The sequence below is a fragment of the Chiroxiphia lanceolata genome, chromosome 10 (assembly GCF_009829145.1).
Source record: "Chiroxiphia lanceolata isolate bChiLan1 chromosome 10, bChiLan1.pri, whole genome shotgun sequence".
NCBI lineage: Eukaryota > Metazoa > Chordata > Aves > Passeriformes > Pipridae > Chiroxiphia > Chiroxiphia lanceolata.
Genome location: NC_045646.1, coordinates 414,013 through 432,350, shown reverse-complemented (window position 1 = coordinate 432,350; position 18,338 = coordinate 414,013). Strand labels below are relative to the sequence as shown.

The 18,338-nt window shown below is 46.4% G+C and overlaps 2 protein-coding genes across 5 annotated transcripts in view; one reads left to right on the top strand and one right to left on the bottom strand.

Moving 5' to 3' along the window:
* MED12L (mediator complex subunit 12L) overlaps positions 1 to 18,338 on the bottom strand; it is a 101,667-nt gene that overhangs the window by 70,038 nt on the left and 13,291 nt on the right. The window contains exons 10-15 of the mRNA XM_032697822.1: positions 18,189 to 18,325; positions 10,887 to 11,018; positions 9,697 to 9,823; positions 7,822 to 8,036; positions 7,395 to 7,499; positions 6,227 to 6,403 (exon numbers count right to left, since the gene is read on the bottom strand). Of these exons, the coding sequence (XP_032553713.1) occupies positions 6,227 to 6,403; positions 7,395 to 7,499; positions 7,822 to 8,036; positions 9,697 to 9,823; positions 10,887 to 11,018; positions 18,189 to 18,325 (893 nt within the window). The remainder of the gene's footprint in view (positions 1 to 6,226; positions 6,404 to 7,394; positions 7,500 to 7,821; positions 8,037 to 9,696; positions 9,824 to 10,886; positions 11,019 to 18,188; positions 18,326 to 18,338) is intronic.
* GPR171 (G protein-coupled receptor 171) lies at positions 1,273 to 4,805 on the top strand. 4 transcript variants are annotated; one of them, XM_032697828.1, is made up of 3 exons: positions 1,273 to 1,379; positions 2,753 to 3,763; positions 3,890 to 4,805. In XM_032697828.1, the coding sequence occupies exons 2-3, from the start codon at positions 2,801 to 2,803 to the stop codon at positions 4,010 to 4,012; spliced, it is 1,086 nt and encodes a 361-aa protein (XP_032553719.1). In that variant the 5' UTR covers positions 1,273 to 1,379; positions 2,753 to 2,800; the 3' UTR covers positions 4,013 to 4,805. The 4 variants fall into 4 exon arrangements, with proteins under 4 accessions (XP_032553719.1, XP_032553716.1, XP_032553718.1 ...); XM_032697825.1 differs by having other exon boundaries at positions 3,827 to 4,805; XM_032697827.1 differs by having other exon boundaries at positions 2,753 to 3,826.

Sequence of the window (18,338 nt, the reverse complement as noted above, 5' to 3'; positions counted from 1 at the left end):
GACAGTGCTGCAGTTTGGGTTTAAAAAAAACCCCTACAAGTATGGCAAGATCAGCTTTACATAAACAGAACACCATAAAATGAGCCCATGTTTGCTCACAACTGGACAGGGGATCATGCCGGATCACGACGTTTTGCAAACATTTTGACAAATATGGTCTGAACTTTCAGTTTATGACTAAACATAAAACCAGATTTTCTTCATCTGTTCCTTCCCAAAGCTCTGGTACAGGGGTTGTAAATTCCTGTGGATTCTCAACTACAACCCAGTGCCACCAGTTAGAGTTTCAGTATCGCAGTCAGTCCCTCACCCCCGGCATGGTGTCAGACCTTTTCCCATGGCATACCAAAAAAAATAAAAATATTTCCCCTACTTCCCTAATGTGTCATTTTTATTTTTAATGGTGCTTGGTAAATGTCCAAAGGTTTAGAATATTAATTGAGATCAGCAGAATCCCTACATGCCTTAAAATCCACAAATTAGAGTGGAACTCTAAAGCAAACACTCACAAGATTCCCAAAACCTGGAATTTCATGCAGGTATATCACAATGAGCAAGGACCAACTACATTGCAAAATCCTGACTCCAGACAGATTTTAAATGTAAAATATAGGGGGGGGAGGGCAGGGTGCAACAGGGTTTCAGATTTATAAAAACAAAAGCAAAGAAACAGCCACTGATGTCACACACTCACAGCCCCAGGTCAGGGATCTGGGACTGAGCTGATGAACTTTTGGGAACCACACAAGAAAGTCCACACACTGAGGTTGACCTAACCACACATCTCATGACCCTTACATATGTGAACACATGATAAACATTTAAACTTTCAGGCCTGAAAGCAGCAGGACACACTGCACAGGGCAATGCCAGGGGGTCAGCCAGGCCACAGCTCCGGCCTCCACCCCGGACAGCTCCTGTCCCTGGCACCGACAGGTCAAACACCTCTGACCATCTGCCCTCCACTAAAGCTTAATGGGAATCATACAAATCTGCGAGACTGGCCCGGCACCACGCCTGACCCGGCTGTTCCCCAGCCCATTCCCCACCCATCAGTCCCCGTGGGCAGCAGGGTGGGCATCGGGGCACAGCCCTCGCCTGCCCCTGCCCAGGAACAGGAAAGAGAGGGCCCTGGGCTGTTCCGTGAGCACTTACGTCTTTCTGTCCCACTCTTTCGGTAACTTCCACGTGATTGAGCCATCTGAACTCTGGGGTTAACTGCGTCAGTCGCCTCATTTAAAAACCACAGCCACGTTTTCCGATCCCCGCAGAGGCAGCCGGAGGAGAAGGTCACACACCATCGGGCTGGGGGAGCAGCCGCTGCGACACGTCAGACCTTTGCAGACCGATGCCCAGGAGAGCGCAGGCCACAGGGACAGGTACGTGGGTTCAGTCTCTGTTTCAGCCTGTTTCGATGCCCATGGATGTACAGTCAGAGACCCGGCTGTGCCAAACGCACGGGGGTCGGGTCGGGCTCAGCGAACCAGCCTGGCTGCCGGTGCCAGTGTCCCCCGGGCAGAGCCACGATGTGCCCGCAGGGGCTCCAGCACAGCAGCCCCTCCGGGCTCGGTTTGCCGGGGGCTCCTCGCCCCGCACAGGACGGGACGAGCCGGGCAGCACCGAGGGCAGGGCAGGAACTCCAGCGCCCGGGGAGCAGCGAGCCCAGCAGCGCCTGCCCTCACCTCACCACACACACCACGCTCCATTCCACCCAGAGACCCGTGCTCAGCACAGCAGAGCCCTGCAGAAAGCCAACTGCAAGGAGTGAACTGCTTCCTCCCCCTTTTAAACCACTGGAGTATCTGCAATCATTTTGCTTTACAAATTATGCACAGCTGGATACATATTTTACAGCAGAAATTATACGTGCAGTTGCAGTAGTTCTCTTATATCGTGTATTAAAATTAGAAACAATATAAAGAAATAGAAGTGTTGCATTCTGATGCTACTCAAGACATAAATGTATTGGTTTTCATTCTAAGAAATTCAAAGGAACAGTTTTTCCCACAGCCATTCTATGCAGCAGCCTGCAGTGTAGCAAACAAACAAGACCCTCAGTCATGGACTCATATATTTAGTTGAAATAGGACCAATATTTTTTACTTTTCTTCCCTTTAATTTCTAGTGAAGCCTACAAAGGTAGTGAGCAACATTACTTATTATCTGCTTATTTCAAAATGTGCTTTTCCTAAAAGTTTCATAAAAACATACGATTAATTTGTTCAAGTGGGAAGAGAGAGCAGTGTGCAAACCTCAGGACTGATCAGAACCATTTGCTCACCCATTAGACATATGCACATATTGGTCTGCCAGTGCATTCACTCAGAACTCCCAGCACATTTTTATAGAACAAGGCTGGTACAAAGATTACTTTTTTATAGGCATAGTTTCAATCCTTAAAAAAAAGAAAGTTATGAAGTTTTAGCATTATTAACTAGATGCTTAAATAGATTCAAACCTTTTTCCCTGGCACCTTGGCTGAGGGAGGGTGTCGAACCAAGCCCTCCCAGAAAGGCTGCTCTAGTGGAAAAGCTGCTCAGAAGGCTCAGGAACAAATCCTAATATATTCCTAAGTCTTCCAACATGAGAACAAAGCCCTCCTGAGTATCTGGGAAGCAGCACGAAGAGCGAGAAAAATATTTCTTCCTAATTGGATTTTTTCTTGAAATTAATCAAACAAAACTCTAAGAGAATAACTGCTGTCTCTTAGGAAAGGCAGATGTCACTGATGTCCTCTCGGTTCTTTTCGTAGGTCCTTGATACCTCAAGTCAGAAAAGCCAACTCACACAGGAGTTTACAATGTCAAGCAACATTTCAGAATGCCATATCTATGAAGAAATGGAACCTTTTACCTATTTTTACTACTTGATTTTTCTTACGGGAATTATTGGAAGCTTTTTCGCACTGTGGGCATTCACACAGAAGCATCAGAAACACAAGCCTATGAGCATCTACTTAATCAACCTCCTCACTGCAGATTTCTTGTTAACTTTGACTTTGCCAATGAAGATTATTGTTGACTTAGGAATTGCGTCCTGGAATCTGAGAATATTCCACTGCCAAGTTACAGCCTGTTTCATCTATCTGAACATGTATTTATCGATCATATTTTTGGGATTTGTGAGCATGGATCGCTGCCTGCAGTTGATGCACAGCTCTAAGATCTACCGCATCCAGGAGCCGGGGTTTGCCAGGACGCTGTCGGTGGTCGTGTGGCTCATGGTTCTCCTCATAACCGTGCCTAACATGGCTATTCCCATACAACACATCGAGGAAAGACCCGGCGCGGGATGCATCGACTTCAAAACCAAGTTTGGGAGAGACTGGCACGTGTTCACTAATTTCATATGCACAGCGATATTCCTGAATTTCTCAGCCGTGATCCTGATTTCCAATTTCCTCGTCGTCAGACAGCTCCACCGCCACAAGTACAGCGAGAGCTACGGCAGCGTGAGGAAGGCACTGACCCACATCCTGCTGGTGACGGCCGCGTACCTGCTCTGCTTCGTGCCCTACCACGCCGTGCGCATCCCCTACACGCTGAGCCAGAGGGACACCACGGCCAGCTGCCCCCTCAGACGGGCCCTCTTCAAAGCCAAGGAGTCCACCCTGCTGTTTGCAGTCTCAAACCTCTGCTTTGACCCCATTCTCTATTACCACCTTTCCAAATCCTTCCGGCTGAAGTTCACAGAGGCGTTTGCAGCCCCCAGGCAGACAAAGGCGCTCACAGACGTGGAGCTGCAGCACAGCAGTGAACAGCAGGTACATGGCCCTGACTCTCAAACACGAGGACAGAGTGAGCCCACCTGCAGCAGTGAACAGCAGGTACATGGCCCTGACTCTCAAACACGAGGACAGAGTGAGCCCACCTGCAGCAGTGAACAGCAGATACACAGCCCCAGCTCTCAAACATGGGGACAGAGTGAGCCTGAGCCTGCCAGCAGCAGTGACAGCTGTTGGGTGACTGTGTGTGCAGACACCACGGGTGACAACGCTCCTGACGATTCGTGAGCCCAAGCAGAAGGAAAATACTTGATCAATAAATGCCCATGGTTGTGTTCCACACTCACACAGGAGGTCTGAGCTCACAGAGCCTTCAGCAATGCCTTCCAAGAGCAGCTCAGTGAGCAGTGGTGACCCACCAGGGATCAGCAACGTGTAACAATACGTGTTCAGACTCAAACATACTTTAGAATTATTTATGGCAAACACCTGAACTCACCTTTTCTAAGTTAAATATTGTGTATTTACTATATTAAATGACTTGGTGCAATCAAGTGAAGAAATTAGTGAATGGAAGTTCTTCAGTTGCAAAGTTTTTTCACACACATGATTAACCCAAAAGCATCTCAGAGGGCATTATTTACTCCAGACAGGGATTTTAAACTGCACTGATTAAAAATTATTGTATCTGCCTATATCATACCTGCAGTTTTTATACATAAATTTCTTTTTCTTACCAAGTTCCATTGCCTCTCCTTGCTGCTGCTTCAATGAATATGAAAAAACCTAACATGTTATTGTAGAAAATCAAGCAACTTTTAAAACAAAGATAGAGTATAAGTATCCAGCTTGTTCTCTTTGCTTGTTTTCTGTTCATAAAAATTTATAAAACAGCAACTAAGTTTATTAATATTCTGATATACATTTACTTCCAAAACTTATGCATATGCACAATAATCAATAATGAAAATTTAAAAATCAATTTGCACTGGCAAAATCCAGCTACTTAGATTAGCTCCATCTGCAAATCAAAACTATTTCAGAAACAAAACCAAGTTATCTTTTTTCTAATCCTTGGGCAAAAAAAGCATGATTCATATTTTGCTCAAAGCAAGCATTCAAAATGGTTCACTCAGTATTTTCATAACAATTCTCCTGCAATAAGTCACAATCCAAACTTTGTGGGCTAAGAAATTTAAAGGAAAGAAAATTGGAATTATCACATGATACTCTCACATGACACTTCATGGACTGAAAGGATTTGATATTGTTAAAAAGTTGTCGTTGTTTAAATATAATAATAACTCTTAAGTACGTACAGTCCAGTTTGAGGCCTGTTCAGTGTCTGGGGCCTTTTTCCAGCACAGCAGAAAACATGAGAACCCATCTGCATGAGGGCTGGGATCTAGAGTGTTACTCATGGGGCTTCCTCCAGTTCTCATGAGCCTACAGACAAGCACAGCAGCCAAAAATCCACGCTGGAAGCAGCACCAAGTGGGCAGGAAGAAGAGATACCTCCTGTCACACAGTTCAGAGCTACTTCTTTCAGATATTTCAGTGTTCATTCATCTGCCCAACTCCAGCATAAAATGTTCTATTTAGCAAGCTTTTGTTAGAGCCTGGGTCATGGTGGGCTACTGTGGTGCCTGTCCCTGAACCCCAGTGACCACCACACTTCCCTCCCTGAAAATGCTCTGCTGTCCCATCAGGCAGCACCACGACACACGAGCACAGGTCACTCACCAGGGGCACGGGGAAGTGTGTGGCACTGGTCACTCACCAGGGGCACGGGGAAGTGTGTGGCACTGGTCACTCACCAGGGGCACGGGGAAGTGTGTGGCACTGGTCACTCACCAGGGGCACGGGGAAGTGTGTGGCACTGGTCACTCACCAGGGGCACGGGGAAGTGTGTGGCACTGGTCACTCACCAGGGGCACGGGGAAGTGTGTGGCACTGGTCACTCACCAGGGGCACGGGGAAGTGTGTGGCACTGGTCACTCACCAGGGGCACGGGGAAGTGTGTGGCACTGGTCACTCACCAGGGGCACGGGGAAGTGTGTGGCACTGGTCACTCACCAGGGGGATGGGGAAGTGTGTGGCACTGGTCACTCACCAGGGGCACGGGGAAGGTCACTGGTCACTCACCAGGGGGATGGGGAAGGTCACTGGTCACTCACCAGGGGGATGGGGAAGGTCACTGGTCACTCACCAGGGGGATGGGGAAGTGTGTGGCACTGGTCACTCACCAGGGGGATGGGGAAGGTCACTGGTCACTCACCAGGGGGATGGGGAAGGTCACTGGTCACTCACCAGGGGGATGGGGAAGGTCACTGGTCACTCACCAGGGGGATGGGGAAGGTCACTGGTCACTCACCAGGGGGATGGGGAAGGTCACTGGTCACTCACCAGGGGCACGGGGAAGGTCACTGGTCACTCACCAGGGGGACGGGGAAGGTCACTGGTCACTCACCAGGGGCACGGGGAAGGTCACTGGTCACTCACCAGGGGGATGGGGAAGTGTGTGGCATACTGCAGGTGCCGAAGGAGGTCATAGTTGGATGGCACAATCAGCTCTCTCAGCCTCTCCCTCTTGGCTGATTTCTCGCTCGGGACTGAGATCCTTCGCTCCAAGGAAGGGGTCACACTCTCACGAGACTCCCCAGGTATTGGAGAAGAGATCTGAGACATGTAAAGCAAAGGTGTAAGGTAAGTGTAACCTCCAGCTTCTGAAATCCAGCAGCTGCAGACAAAGATAGGATTTGCTCTTGCTTGCAGCTACTTGTCAAATATCTGAGGTTTTTCAAAGGCAGACAAAGCAAGGCAATTGCATTCAAGCCTGAGATTTAAGATAAACGTACATATTATATCCCTGTGCACATCTCCGTGGTTATTAGACAAGTTTTAACCTAGAGATATTCAGTCAGGGAAAAAGCATTCTGATCTGGAGCAATCTGCACACTCCTCTTGTTGCTGTGACACAGAAACCACAATGAGCTGTTCCAGCAACTGAGGGAAAATAATGGGACGGGGGAAGTGGGAGGTGACAAGAGACACTGTAGGAAGGCGTGGACGTGCTTGAAACCACCAACATGACAATTATCAGGCAGAAACAGGGTCCCAATATCCTGCAAGTGATAAGTCTAGGTAGTCCATGCAAAACAAGGGGAAATCCAAAGGAAGAAACAGGAGATTTGAGAGTCATGCAGAACAGAAAGGAAAATGAGGGGGAAACAGATTTGAAAACAGAGCCAAAACATAGAACCACCCCTTGAGAAGCAGATGGCATCAGTGAGGATCCTTGATGTCAAACAAGTGGGGAGCTCTGCACATTTCTTCATCCTCCCTGTAACACACAGTGCTCAGCACACTGGGGATGGGGTAGGGGGGAGAGCAGGGGTGTCTGTGCCTGCAGGAGGATGAGAGCAGGGCAGCACAGGGCAGCAGCAGCAGCAGCACAGGGCAGCAGCAGCAGCAGCACACTGTCACACAGCAGAATGCAGAGAACAGAGGCGAGGCACTGACAGACACAGAGATGATGCCAAAGGCCATCAGCTGCTGAGGGAAGGAGCAGGGTGGTGCTGGGGCAGGGAGGGATGTTCAGTGGCAACACAACAGCAGCCACAGGCAGCAAAGGCATGGCAGGCATGCAGAAAATCAAAGGCAAACCTACTGGAAATTCTGAACCAAAATCTGCCTTAAAGTCACTCTTTTCTACATCATCAAAAATACCAGTGTTTCCTGAGTCAATGTCCATATGTTCCACAATACCATGATCCTAATAATTGCCAGGGAGAAAAACAAGTATAAGTCACAGCAAACTGAAGCACTGTGCCTCTTTAAGAATTGTGTCTTTCAGTTTGTCCCAAGTTATTCAGATCACCAGACAGCTGCTAGTTTGATACATCTGCACCAAATCAGCAATATTTACAGTTACACACAGCAACAAAGTTAAGGGATCCTTTTCAGCTTTCTCAAAGAGGAAGAGACAAGGAGACACAAAGACCCCCAGTATCTCACACCTGAAATACTAATGCTTCGCTGAGAACTCACATTTAATGAAACAGAATAACAAACACGGGAACAGCACAAAGCATTACCTCCAGTTTCACATCATGATGCTTTGAATAATGTTCATCTACAGCTTCCCCATTAGGGGAGCGTGGTCTGGGAGCTGCAGTGATGGACAAATCCCCACGAGATATTAAAGTGCACATGTAGGCATCATGGGAGAAAACATCATGCCGAGTGAATTCCGAGAAAAGCAGCACCAAATTCACAAACTCTGTCTTCTCCTGGTCGCTGCTTGGGTCAGCTACACAAACAAGAAAAAAACCCAGAAGTTAAACTGTAGCTTCAGCTTATAAGTATTTGGGTTTGAACTGTTCAAACAGCTGGCCTTTCCTCCCAAGTGCTGTCTTACCTACAGCACTTTTGCATTTATAGCAGAAAATCCTATAAAATATTTGCAGAGAACTCGGGATCTGCATGCCAGGCCTCCAAGATAAAAAGGCAATATTTTCATTAAAGCTTGACAGTGTAGTGTAGTTTATCTATTAGAGATGCTCATGCACATCAGGAAAACAATAATTAAAATAAATGCATGTTATTTTGTCAGGGCCAAGCAAAGCCTAGAGAAGTACAACATATAAAATGTTGTTACTAAGTTTTCATTTGTCACAGCTCTATTTAATTTGACTTGTTCTTTATCACAGAAAGGTTTGCAACAGCGTGGTTAACAGAAAATAGCTTTATATCATGCCAAATCTATTGGGCAGCAAAAGAACTACCAAACCTGAATTATCACCATTTATTTAAAAGCAAATTATGCTCTAGAGTTCAAATTAGCCCAGCATGTAACACTGTGTTCAGCCATCCTCACTGGGCTGCAGCACAGCAGCCATCAGTCTGCCCAGGAGCAGTGGGGTCTGACCCACCCCTGCAGCCCCAGGTCCTGCTCCCCCCAACACCCCTCAGGAACGAGGTGTGGGGCTGGTGGAGCACCCCAAAACACACACCTGAGCCCAGGTGAGCTGCTCTCCTCAAAATATACCAGTACGTGCTTTTCATTGTTGGAGACTCAGGAGCTCAACCACTGCAGAACCGACACAACAACACAAAACTTGTCCAGTGCTCCAAAACACCAAAGGACATTTCAAACACAGGAAACATCCCCAGCTCCTTCCCCTGCCTTTCAGAGCTCCCTGGGCCAAGGAGAACAATACCACATCTGAAGGAAGCACAGCAGAAACACAAGGCTTAGTAACACAAATAGTTGGATGGTTTATTAAAACCAGGGTCATCACTGGCACGAAAGCAGAGCACTGCCAATATCTCTGAGTCTGAAACACATTTTAAGAAATTTCTCCTTTTTCGGACATTGAGAGTTTTCAGTACTGTGTTTCAAACCTCTTAAAATCTGTTTTACTTTAAGGGCAGCAGGAAAAAAAGATGCCCTAACCAGCAGTACTGGAGGTGCCAGAAACACAAGCTATGCTACCAGTTTTATCAGACCAAGACATGTCATAGAGCAGCCCTCAATGAAAAAAGATCCTTTTTTCAATCCACTATCTGTCAGCCAACAGCTTTCAGCTGTAACACTTAAGTGTCATTTCTAAGTCAGTCACCTATAGCATGGATGTGTCAGAAAGAGACAAGTGTTTGGTGTTAAATATGCACAGAGTGCAAGTAATTTCCCCAAATCTCAAACAGCTTAAACAGAAATAAACACAGTTTCTGTCAATTTTCCTTTGGGGGGGGGGGGGTTGGGGGGAAATCAACAATCAGAAGGATCCTATAACAAGGATCAAGGAGTTTTAAAAGAAACAAAATAGGAGATTTAGAAAGAAATGTGCACATGAGCTGATAATCACAGAAACTGAAACACCCCCTAGAGCAAACCAGTAACTTCAGCAGCCAGGCAGAAGACCAGTTGCTTCTGACCTACTTTGGAATATAAATTAGTTCGTACTCACATAACGAGGGAGCTTGTGTATCCAAAAACCTTAGCAGGACATTCTGGAAAACAGGAAGACTGGAACCCGTCAAGGAGGCTGAAGACAGAGATTCCTTTTCATCTAGGACTTCAGATTCACCACATCTCTGCACAGTTGAATAAATAGAAAAGCATGTCTCTACACCCAAATGCACACAATATTCCCACTATTTGCATCTGAGGCCACCACACGTGTGCCTGTTTCCTACCTCAGCACAAACTCCACACTCACTCTAGAATGACAGGCTTTTCTCATTACCTAGTTTGGTTATTTCTAAGGTGTTTTATTTAATCACTTTGTATTTACTGAGTGGAAAGAAACAGCTGAGACATATTCCATCAGCTGCAATGACACAGTTTCACAGAAAACCAAAAATTCAAGATACAGAACTTCCAGGACCACTGTGAACACAAAAGGAAAATTCTCCCCTGTGTAAATTCCAAATTGAACAATGAGCAGGGCAAACCTCTCTGCTTGAGGTGGATTTGGGTGCAGTGAGGCAGGAACAATGCAGGTCCCTTCCCCCAGTCTCTGGTTTGTGGTGAGAGCAGACAAAGCAAAGAGGTTCTGCAAAGCGAAAGTCTCTCTGCACATCCTGTCCGTGTGTCCTCAGCAGCTGCGAGTGCTCCCCACACCCGGCTGACAGTCACACACACCACAATCACACACCACTGCTGGGGACCCTTTTTGCCAGGAAAATCCCCCCCAGCAGAGCCCATGTGGCACAGACCCAGCTGGCCCTGCCCTGAGGCCAAGGCAGCAGCTCCCAGCAGTGCCAGGGATGCAGAGCTGTGTGACCCCCCCAGGGACACACTGCCCTGCTCCAGCTGATGGCCTTGTCCCACCTGCCAGACCCACAGCCCTCTAGAAGGGACTCCAGTTCCTGTGGCACCCCTTTAGTCAGACAAGTAGTTCACAGAAGTGAGAGACTTCAAAGAGACATAAGTCGGCTACCACAGACTGAATCAGGCTGAAATTACTTACTTTAAATAGAAGGCTTTTTCATTCTAAAGTTGTCTAGAATTTTAAAAATATTAATTGATGAAGAGATTGCCAGTGCTCCAAACCCACTCCTTTTGTAATGAGATGAGATTAAAGTGAGGCTTCCTTAGAAACACCTTACTCTTTAAGCAAACTGTCACACTATGCTACAAGTAGAAACAACTTACTTCTGCCTCAATCTCTGCTTGCCTCTTCTCCAGAAGCCTGGCCACAGCCATGGCCCTGTGCTTCCCGGACCTCTTACAGCTCACAGCCCACTCACAGAGCAGCATCACCACGGCCTCGTCGTTTGGGGCAACCTGTGCAGGGCAGAACAGACAGAGAGCAGCTCACCCACACAGCCCACGGGCTGAGCTCGGAGCAAACAGCCTGCACAGCCAGAGCTCTGCAGCAGGAAAACCCAAACGAGCTGCAGCTTGGTCTTCCCTACTGACAGAGGCACACACTTGCTGTCATTTGCACACATTTGCTTCATTCACAGTGTTTTCACATGACACATAAGGAAATCCCAGTTTTCACACTGCTGATACTCAAATCAAAATTTCACTTCATCATCAAGTTGCTTCACAAAACCAGAGAAGGGTGATGTGCTGTGTGAGCAAGAGGAACAGGAGCAGTGCACCCACAGAGCCTCCCAGCCCACTAACCACAAGGGATTTACGTGCTCCTTATTTTAATTCCTCCAGACCTCCTCCATCTGTTTCCAGACTGTGACTTGCATCCCACTGACACATTGCAACAAACAAAACAAAACATCTTCCCACGTCTAAAGGCATTATCTGTCAGATAACCAAGGTCAAAAAATTCCCAAAAAGCTCTGTTTCTTTCTGACATTTTTAAGAAACAGCATGTGTCTTTTGAATCCCATCTGTACAGGACAACGGGATGCAGTGTGAGCGCTCATCCCATCTCCGTTCTCACTAACCACCCACACTTTGGAAGTGTTTTTGCCTTGTGTGCTCCTGAGCTGGCTCTGCTGAACTTGCCCGTCCCTCCCAAGCTGGCCACCATCTCTGAACACTTCAACATACCAACCTGCAAATTAAAGAGTTGTGATTTTTCTTCTTCTCTCAAGGTCAGTGGAAGCTACACTGAGCAGTGACCATCACGAGGGCCAGAGCCAAGCATGGCACCCTCAGAAAATGAACACTTTTCTCAAAGTGATTGGGAATTACAGACCCACAAGTAAAGTTCCTTCTTCAAAGCTGTCCCAGCTGCCCTTCTCAGGAAACCAGAACACAAGGGTGTGTGGAACAAGGCTGCTCTGCTGCGTACACACGTCAGAGAGGTTTCCTGTAAATACGTTTCAATGGCGAGCAAGAAATTCTACCCGACTGGGGGGGGAAGCAGAGGGAGGAGGGAAAGGCTTTTCTCTCACCCAAATGAAGAAACACAGCGATGTCACCTCTGCTGTGGTGAGATGCACTCAGCTACCCACAGAAGTGGAGGTGCTACAGATTTCTGAAGGCAATGCAGAACACCCAAAAGAGTCTGATCTCCACCGATTCAGACTTTTGTTGGGCAAGGTGGCATCACCAGAGCCCTTCCCACACGCTGGGCTCTTGGAGTACAGGGTCCTGCAGCAGCTGAGACAGGTAAAGCTGAGGGGTCTGACCATCAAGTATGTTATCTTGCTTTTGAACTAACAAAATGTGGACCCACACAGCTTCCTGTGCCCCAACAGCTGCACCTCAGGGCCTCCTGCCTCCTGACACCGTGCTCAGTCACACACCCAGAGGGCATCGAGCAACCAGGCTCTGAGTCTGACACATATTAAGGTCATATTTCTACCCCAAAATTTTCAGGGGCAAGAAAACAAAGATCAGCTCACATGTTACTTAATGAGTACATTTTTAGGAAAGCCAGTACACAAGGTGCTGGAGCAGGTGTGGGCAGGCAGGAACTGCAGTTCCCTGGGATGGCAGGAAACTCTCCCACAGACAAGACAGTTCCTCAAGATTCTCAAACCTTCCACAAGTAGTAATGTGACAAAAACACTTAGAGGTGGCATCACATGGGAGAAATTATCTACAGCATGCAGCACACACACCTTTGAAGTAAGACTTCAAGTTTAGATAACGCACTCCCAACGTTTGTCATTTAGCCATGATCCAAAATAGCCATAAGCTTTTGAAAGCCCCAGTCAGACCCTTCCAGAGAAAACCAAAGGCCTCATTTCTACCAGCTTATAACTGGAGGAGAAGATGGGTGACGTAGAAAAGTCTTGGTTTGGATGTTTTTAAAAAAGCTACACAATAACAAAAGAAAGTATTAAAAGGATAGTATTAAACATGTCTGCTCCTGATGGGTTTGGAGATCAGCCAGCTCATTCCCTTTGGAAACACATCTGCATATCCCCACCACACCGGAGCTCTCAGTGTGTACTGCTCTATGGATAAACTGTTCTCAAGTGTTTGGGGGTTTAAAATCAACTAAATGCAGTGCCCCAGGCAGTGCAGAGTGAAAGAGGGGATAGGAACCACCCCTGGCTGCAGCCCAGGAGGGCCCAGGGCATCACAGGCAGGTGGGCAAGTGCTGCACATACAGAACAGCCCTGACACCAGCCCAAAGAGAAACCCTGGTACTGGAGCACAACTTCCACATTTCTTTAAAGGATGAGACCATGTTCAACAAAACATTAATCCCTGCTTTGAAATGGTCCCATATAAATAAAAAGGCAAGCCATGTTCCTCTTAAGGACCCCGTCAGTTATTTCAGTCATAGAATAAGTTTTTCCCTTCCAGAGAGATTTTGTACTTTAACTCCCTTAGACACTAAGATGAGCAAGAATCTGTTGTTGGCTCCACTGAAATAATAAAGGATGAAAATACCCACACAGGTAACTAAGCAATTTGAGCAACTGAACCAATGCTAATTTCGTTATTAAAACTATTACAAGACCACTCAGAGCATGCTCTATTTTCTCAGTGCTTGGGGAAACAAACTCTGATTCTGCAGATATTATTTTGCTCATCTTGTCTCTCTTTCCTGTCGTGCAGCTCAACACATTCAGATTTGGGTCCCTCACATAGTCACAAATGTTATATCCAAGCTCTGGGACTCCAGGGCCTGCCAGAGCTTCTTTCCCACAGCAGGGTGGGGGATTTTGTTTGTTTCATTTCCAGTAAAGTGATCTCAGAAAGACAAATATCAACTCTCTGCATTTGTCACAAGCTCCATTCGTGAGAACCGCGTTCAAAACGGGAGTTTTTCATTCTAAAATGAAAAGCATTCCTTGGCATCATAAGAATTCAGCTGAACTTCAAAGACAACATGAGAAGCAAGACCTAAATACAACTATAGAGCCCTAAACTTTAAAAGCAACCCAAGTGCAAAAATATCCATAGAGTTTCAGGATTGTACGTAGTGATTTCAAGAAATGCAACATTAGGTCTTAAAAATCAAGCACTCACTCCTTCCCTCCATTCACTACTGCACACTGGCTAGAAAATCCTGGTACCAAGTTGCATTTACCAAGTATGCCCCCAACTGCTGAGGTGTACTGCAAGTTATACTTAAACAAATTGTATTTTGCTACACAGGAGACTGACAAATTAAAAAGTCTCACCAACCATTCCAAACTAAAACAAATAAGGAGGTGAAAAAAACCAATCCTTTCTCAGTTCCCTTCCTTAGTGGTATCTGTGACAGACAGTGACAGATAATAAAATTCAGGTAGTTCAGGTAGGTGAAAGTTGAGTGGGTTTAAACCCCGGGAAGGTGAGTGACTCACAAATGAGTTGTCACAGACATCACAAGGTCACTATTGCATTCTCCAGCTCACCCTTCCAAAGACTTTGTTTCTGCCCAAATCAACTCCTGCCCTCAGGGGACTCATCCCTCAGAGGGGCTGCAGAGGAGTCCCAGGTGCTCCAAGTCTGGGTAAGTGTATTACAGTTTTACTCCAATTTAAAGCTGTATAGTAGCAATACAGACTGTTTACTGCATCTACACCTCCACAATAACCACTACAGTGATAATCATTCTGCAGCTGTGCACAAGAGATGATCTGAGTCAAGGAAATGTCAGATGGAAAATACCTGTGGTCAGAAAAAAGGTCAGTAGTTTTCTCTGCAATCTCATCTCAAATGAAAGTGAATTCACTGTTTTATGCCACGTCATAGATTCTAAACAAGTCAGCAAAGAGAAGCAGAGATGAGAGGTCCTTTCATTGCTCACTGCACATGGCCATACTCATCAGGCAGCACCACTCTTCCCATAATCATTGTGATGTGACATCTTTATGGGCCATCAGACTTTCCCACCAGAACAATACAAAAACTGCCATTATGATTTGGAACTTCATAGATAGAGAGCTGAGCATCTGTCAGCTGCATTAAGTGCTGGGTTTTGGGTTGCACACAATGTGATGGGAGCCCTGTGCCTGTACAGAAACCTGCCACACAAGAGCCAGGCTAGGAGAGAAACACAAAGTCATTCAGGTTGGGAAAGACCTTTAAGATCCTCAAGTTAAACCACTAACCCAGCACTGCCAGGTCCACCACTAAACCACATGTGATCCATGATTAGGGCTCAGATGAAGATATTCCTATGGGACTACACAGGAACCATCACTCCTGAGACACAGGGACAGTGAAAAACAGCAGCACAATTCCTATCTCCTGTTTACAGACTGCTGAGTAATGCAGCATTCAATAATGCAGTCAGTGCTCCTCCATGCTGAGTCCCTTCAAGTTACTGGAAAAGCATTGGATTCTCCTCCCACTTCCATGGTCTCTCTCTAAGTCAAGGATGGAGGGTTTGTTTCAGGTCTGCTCAAAGCGTGGGCTTAGCACCCCACTTTCTCACACAGCTTTCACTTTGTCACCTCTGTCACATGCCACATGACGCCCAAAACCTGAGCTCTGTTCCATGCCTGCCATCCACCTGCCCTACAGTCCTACCAAAACTCAACATACACCCACAGCTCAGCCCCGCACTCCACATTTTTTTCTGTCCTGCTCCCTCATGTTCTCTCACTAATGTTACCAGATTCCAGCCCTCAGCACCATTCCTCTGCATCTTGCCATGGGATGAAAAGCGGCTCCTGCCCCTGCAGGGCCCAGGACAACTGGCCTTGCAGCTACCCTGTCTACTCACTTACCCTCCCTCATTTCAGCCCCTTCCCCCAAGTCCTACTTTTGCTCTGCGGCTTGGAAGCCACAAGTTCTATATTAAAACAATTTCAAAGGAATCAGTACTGTGTATGCAAACAGCATCCAGAGAACACGTGTCTTTTTTCAGTCTCTGTCAGAACCCAAGTATTTTGTAGCAGAAGCCACCTTCTCTCCCTTCCAGCACGTGCCAGTGCCTTGGAGTGCCAGCCTCATACACTGATGCCAGTTGCCTCTGGCATCATTTGCAGCCTTCAGGACAAGGTTTTGCGATCCAACAGGAAAAATGGACAGGAAACAGGTTCCAAACAAGTTCCAGCTGGGTTCACAGCAAAACGAGCAGCAGACAGCTGTCCTTCAAAGAACATTGTGCTTTAAACAATTATGTCAGTAGGCAGACATCCTAGTGATGGACATGCTATTTACAAAATCAAAATTCTTCCAGGCTTACATGATGTGCCAGCTAAACACAGCGTACGCAGCCTTGTGACTTACGGCCTCTTCTGCCAAGGAAAAGCAGAAGTTTATTGACTGGGAAGGAAAAAGAGGCAAAAAAAGACAAACAGCGTTGGCACGTGGTGACATCCCCGCAGTGCCGAGGCCGGAGCGCGGCGGGTGCGGGCGGGCGTCGACATCCAGCGGCCACGGAGCGGCTCGGCAGCCTCGGCACGGCCCCGACCGGGACGGGCACGGGCCCCGAGCAGGGACGGGCACGGCTAATTTCTTATCAGCTCCAAACGCAGTAAGGTAAGGCTGAAACTTTCAAAGCTAAGTTTTCTCTCAGAAAGAAGTCAGCAGCTTCTTTGCTTCTGCTCTCCCTCGTATCTCTTGTGCCTGCTGTGCAAACACTGACCTCACCTCCGACACTGCTTTATCCCCACCCGGCATTCTTCCCTCAGGGTAAAGTGTGATAAAGATGCAGTCAGAGGGTGCCCTGCAAATGAACCAGACAGACCTTCACAAAAATGTCTGGTACTGGGGAGCACGGCTTGAAGAGCTCTCTAGCAACCAAAGCAGCATGTTTTCAAGGCAACCCAACTTCAAATCATAAAGTACCATAAAACAAAGGCAATAATGGCAGACAACCTGCAGTGAGAACAGAATAATAACTTTTAGAAGTCTCCCTATCAACACTGCCTTTTGAAACACAAAGAAAGAGTCTATTACTACAATTGTAGCTGGAAGTCAGGAAAACTTCTGGAATACAGACAGGAAGAATGAAAAAAAAGATACAAATACACCTGCAACAGCACAGAACCACATCATTCAACTCCAAAAGCAAACGAATGCAAAAAGCCAGCACCCAAAGGATAGAGAATATCACACCCTGCCTGTTCAAAAACAGCACACCTGTGTGCTGAACTCCTGATGGCACCTGGGCATTCAAGGGTTAAGAACTTTTAGGGGCTTGTCCTGCCTGCTGTTACAGTTCTCCTTCCTCCATTTCTCTCTCAATATCAGAAAAGTGTATTGGAAACACAAAGAAAACTGTTTTACTCCTTCCTACCTGCTCTGAGCTCCAGTTTGTTGCCAGGTCTGTCTCTCTGGAGATGCTTCCAGCGCTGTCATTCCCCCAACACTACATTCTGCTTGTTTAATGCAAAGCCATTAAAGTGCTGATTGGCAGTTATGATGCAGAATGTCTGTGCAAAGAGGGTCCTGAACCCTGACCATCAATGGCTGAGCTCACAGCCACCAACAAAACACAGCTGGAGCCACAAAACAAGCCACTCTGCACTCAAATTTTCAAGGTATTAACATAAGCAGCTTTGACAGATCCACTTGTATTTTCCACTTCCAAATTTTACTCCAACAGTGTATTATTGAAGTTGGATATTTCTTCTTTTTCCAAAACATTTCCCGAGGAAATTCAGGAGTTTGACATTATACACAGATCCAGTAATATTATCATCTGCACTGTGCACACACAAAAAGGATTTAAAAATGCTAAAGATTTCTGATTAAATGTCATGATCGCTGGAAATGGTTCTAGGAGCACAGGCAAAAATATCAAAAATCCCAAGAGTATGTAGTTTTAGAATATTTTTCTGTATTAATAACCTAGTAAATTAGCACTTGCTACAATATATGCAAAAGTTGTCATCCAACAATCTGGAATTTTACTTGGCATCACCCAAAAAAACAAACCTGTCTAGATCATTTCTCCTGAATAAGGTTTGCAGTACACTGAAGAATACAATTACAACAGCAAAGAGCCGTTGTCTCCTAATAAACCAACTGTCATCTGTAAAGAAAAAAATATACCAACAAAATATCTATCAAATACACACACACAATTCACATAAGTAAAAATGGTTTATACATTACAAATTGAGAGGAGATTGCAGCCATTACCTCTTGGTTGTCCTTACTCTGATTTGCCCAGAAGATCTTATGATAAAGTGTCTCCATGGAATTGCTGGAATCTGACCTGTCAAAACAATGCCGATCCAACACTTCCAAGGTGTGCAGGACCCGGCTGATGGTCACCCCTGGAGACAGGAG

Coding starts and splice junctions, on each gene's coding strand:
- GPR171 (XM_032697824.1), top strand. CDS start 2,801: ATGTCAAGCAACATTTCAGAATGCCATATCTATGAAGAAATGGAACCT.